The sequence below is a fragment of the Humulus lupulus genome, chromosome X (genome assembly GCF_963169125.1).
Source record: "Humulus lupulus chromosome X, drHumLupu1.1, whole genome shotgun sequence".
Lineage (NCBI taxonomy): Eukaryota > Viridiplantae > Streptophyta > Magnoliopsida > Rosales > Cannabaceae > Humulus > Humulus lupulus.
This window is the reverse complement of record NC_084802.1, coordinates 11,649,565-11,654,235: the sequence shown is the minus strand read 5'-3', so window position 1 is coordinate 11,654,235 and position 4,671 is coordinate 11,649,565. Positions and strand designations below refer to the sequence as shown.

Below are 4,671 nucleotides of genomic sequence, written 5' to 3'. Positions count from 1 at the left end.
CTTTGAAAACTTAACCAAAGGGATTCATCCCTTTGGTTAAGGTTATCTTTTTGTTCTTGAGGGAGGTTTGTTTATAGTCTTTTCAATTCCTATGAAATCCCTTAGTTTTGTTTTTGCCTAAGCTCTCTTATGAATTATTTTGCCATAGCGCTGTTGGTCACACTCAATTGGGCTCAAATGCTTGGAATTCACCTGGATGTTATCTTTTCTGACTCCCTTTCTCTTATCCTGGCTTTAAATAATAACATAACTTATCAAAATGAACTGGGGATTATTTTTTCAGATATTAAAACTTTATTGTCTACTTTTCCGGGGGCAACTCTGTCACATGTTGGCCGAAAGTTTAATAATTTGGCCCATGGATTGGCAAAGCATGCCCTTAGGCTAGACGATGAGTTTTGCTGGTTGGAAGAAACCCCCCCTTCAATTTGTACTCTTTTTCCGTTACATTCTGAATAGTTATAAAATCTATTCCCGACAAAAAAAAAAAAAAATTAAAATATGACTTTTTAAAAATAATTCATGTAAAAGTTACATAAATGGGAATGCCACATTTTATATGTGATCTTTTAAAAATCCTATATTTTTAAAAGGATGGGTAACCATTAATTTGGTACTTTGTGTTTTTGTAAATTATCATTTTTGTACCATGTGTTTACAATAATAATACGTATTTGGTACCCTCTATTTTGAAATAGTACATATTTAGTACCTTATATTTGAAATCATACATATTTGATACTCTAAACTCAAATTTAATTGATATAAGTTTGCTAATTTAATCAAAATGCTCTCAATTAAATGAGTTCTAAATTCAAATTTAATTACTTAATTATATATAACTGATAGCAATTTGGTCATATTGATAAAATTTTATTTATCAAAATCTGAGTCTAAGATACCAAATATGTATGATTTTAAAATACAGATACTGTAAAAGCATTATTAAAAAATTAAGGTACTAAAATGATACTTTAAAAATACACATTATCAAATAAGTAAATTCTTTTTTTAAAAAGATCTCAAAAATCAAAGATATGGTAAGTGGACCGTGACTGTGCATTGGATACGTGGCTAATATTAACAACCAAGTCAACGCTTGAGAAAAGATACTAATGGTTGCAATTAAATGTAAACATAAGTATTATTGCCATTACAAATATTCCATTTAGTTCATAAGTACAACTACTAGTAAAAATTTAGTATCTATACCACAAATATTTCTTCATACAATAACATATACTAAGAACAAAAGTAAATATTACAGCCCTAAAACAATGGAAAAACAAAACAAAGAGTAAAATCATAGGTAGCTAGCTATAAATCAAACATTAAATTATATTGTCCAAATTTTTCTTCAATAAGCTTCTTTCCATGCTCAACCATTTGAGGAGTTAAATAATTGACCCAATCTCCCACCTCACCTTTCCTAAAGAATAAACTATTAGACAACTCGGTCTTATTTGCATCCGAAATTTTCAAATTCTCAAAGCTACATAATTGTTGTATTGCTTGTGGAACTCCTCGATTTTCTTCTTCGGATGAAAATGGGTATCCCAAAAAGTCTGCCATCTTTTTTATGAAAAACATGTTGTCTCTTTTAAGGTCTTCATATTATAAAAACAATATCTTGTGAGACATCTCTAAGCCTGCTTTCTGAAACCCCAAAATATGGTCCCAAAATGGTCCAGATATATGAATTCCTTTACAGAACATATTGAAGTACTTTTCTAAATAATGTGGTTCAATGTTATCCCCCAAAAATTTATGATTAAAGTGTCAATAAGAAACAAATACATCCAATGGATTTCTACAAATATATATAATTTTACAATTGGAGTACTTGATGGAGGGTGGTAACGAAAGGTAAGGAATATGTGTCAAATTTAATAATTTATTTATTTATTAAATAATAGCTATAATATAAATAAATATGCATATTAATTTTTTTTGAAAAAAGGTAAATACGTATTTGGTGCCCTGTATTTTATCGAAATATATACTTGGTACCTTATGTTTTTAATAATGCTCATTTAGCTCCCTGTAATTTGAAATCATATATATTTGGTACCCTAAACTTAATTTTGATCAATAAAATTTTATCAATTTAACCAAATTGACCTCAATTATATGAGTTTCAAATTGAAATTGAAGTATTTTGTTGACGCGGTTTTTCGCCAACAGTGAATTATGTAAATAGCTGGGATAGATTAATGCTTAATGATAAACCGTAATGAGGAAAAATGATACTTAGGAATGCTAGAGACACTACAAAAAATAAGGCATATACCGAGAACAAATGTCATCAGTATAAGCCTAAATGTTCTCGGTAGACCTTATACCGAGAACATGTCGTCAGCAGTAAGTCCTCGGTACAACCGCGTCGGTAGAAGTTACTGACGACAATGAACATGTTCTCGGTATAGGTTGTACCGAGGACAATGTCATCGGTATAGAGTGAAAAATGTCCTCGGCACAACCAACCCCAATTTGTCATCTTAATGGTATATACCGAGGACAATGTCCTCGGTATAGACTAAACCAGAATTTTTTTTATATTTATAATATTTATTCCCTTATTTATTTATTTATTTATTTTGAATTAAATATAAAACAATAGAATAAAATTTAAACACTTATATTAAACATATAAATAAAAACATAAGAGTATGTTTGCTGAATCAAAATAAAGAGTTGTCTTAAACATGATAATGTAATAGTCCATTGTAATAAAATTCATACATAAATCCTACTGAGTCGGTGCTCCAACATCGGGATCATCGGGTGGTGGTGGGGCACATTGAGATCCCGGGGTGATACAATGAGTCCGGACATGCTCCTCTAACTGTCGAAGACACTCTCTCATCTCAGACATCTCTTCATCTCTAGTTTGTGAAGGACGAAAATCAAATGGAGTTCGGTCCCTTATGTTAAGGATACGTCCATATCCTTTCTGGTGGCCCTGTCGTTTTTCGAAGACAAATTGTACCAAAGATATGTCTTCATCTTCAGACGCACTCGAAACTGGTGTGGAACTCTCAGTATTAGTTGTCTATGTCTGATGTGTGTCGCGATATGCACGCAATTCCTCCTATGATACAATGTATAATGTAATTATGTTTTGTAAACAAACAATTAAAATTTTGAAAAATGTTTTAAAAAAATTAACGTACCCAAGTATTTTTGGCTGTCTCTGTCACCCACCCTGTGCCTGATTTATGGTGAGTATACTCAAAGCTTCACCCAAAACTGAAGCAACTTTACCTCTCCTCCGACCAGAGCTTCAATGACATGACCATTACTATCTCTAGCCATACAACTGAAACCGAATATGTTATGAGCTTCATGTACAGAAACATCAACATTGATCTTCACTATTCCATCGTTAGGTTTAGTCCAGCGCTCCTTACACTCCGCTCCCCACCGAGCAAGCTGAGAAGATTGATGAAGACAAGACTTGCTCATAGTTAATACTTGGTCAACCAAAGGCTTTGTATGCTTCCAAATCAAGTCATTCCTGGCTTTCTAGATCGTCCAACAAGTCATAGTAATAGTGGCCACATCTAAACTAGATTTGTGAGTAAGAGTTGTACACAACCACCTAGTAAAACTTGTACTATGGATTGACAGAGTATCCAAATGCAGACATTTCCAGCAAGCTTTGGCAAAACAACAATCAATTAAACACATGAAATATAGTTTCAGGAGCCAACTTACACACAGGACACTCAATGTCCACATCAACATGTTTCAAGCGTAAGTCAACACGCGTGGGGAGGCACCTAGCAACAGCTCGCCAAATGAAATTCCGAACCTCAGGTGGTATCTTGAGCTGCCATAACTTGCGCCAGAACCCAGAATTATTATCTGTGTACCACTGACCATGCAAATATTTCAGAAGATTATAAGCACTCTGGACTGTAAACAATCTCGAAACTTCTTTGGACCAATGCCAAGTATCCTGCTCAACGTTCACACTTAAAGGGATATTAGTAATCAGCTCTCTATCCCTATCATTAAACAAGTCAGTAAGGATATCCACATCCCAAGCCTTCACACCAGAAATCAATAAACTAGAGACTGATTTACCTTCAAGAGCCAATGATTAGATGAAACAAAGGGGTTATGATCATCAGGGAGCCAAGGATCATGCATGATAGTTACTTGGGAACCCGACCCAATCCTCTTCCTAGCCCCCTTACACACCAAGTCTTGAGCCTAAAAAATACTCCTCCAAACAAAACTTGGATTTCTACCCAATCCGGCCTCCAAAAAAGAGTTGTTAGGAAAGTAACGGGCCTTAAAGATCCTACTCGCCAAACTGTCAGGATTACTAAGAAACCTCCAGCCTTGCTTACTAAGGAGGGCAAGATTGAAATCGCGGAGACTACAAAAACCCTTTCCACCAACTGTTTTTGGCTTAGTAAGCCTATCCCAACACATCCAATGAATTTCTTTCCTCTTCTTAGACGAGTTAGCCCAGCAAAACCTATTCATCATGACCTCAATGTCATGGCAAAGCTCTAAAGGCAGAAGGAAAACATTCATAGCATAGGACGACAAAGGTTGAGCCACTGATTTTATAAGAATTTCCTTACCCGCCCGAGACAATAATTTGTCTTCCCACCCTTCTATTCTCTTATGAATTTTCTCCTTTAAATAACCCAGCAT

The 4,671-nt window shown here is 34.3% G+C and overlaps 1 protein-coding gene across 1 annotated transcript; it reads right to left on the bottom strand.

Annotated features, from left to right (window-relative positions):
• Window positions 1-3,231: 3,231 nt before the first annotated feature.
• Window positions 3,232-4,671, bottom strand: LOC133805509 (uncharacterized). The gene is made up of 3 exons (XM_062243690.1): window positions 4,257-4,671; window positions 3,722-4,089; window positions 3,232-3,525 (listed from the first exon to the last, which is right to left on the bottom strand). The coding sequence occupies exons 1-3, from the start codon at window positions 4,669-4,671 to the stop codon at window positions 3,232-3,234; spliced, it is 1,077 nt and encodes a 358-aa protein (XP_062099674.1).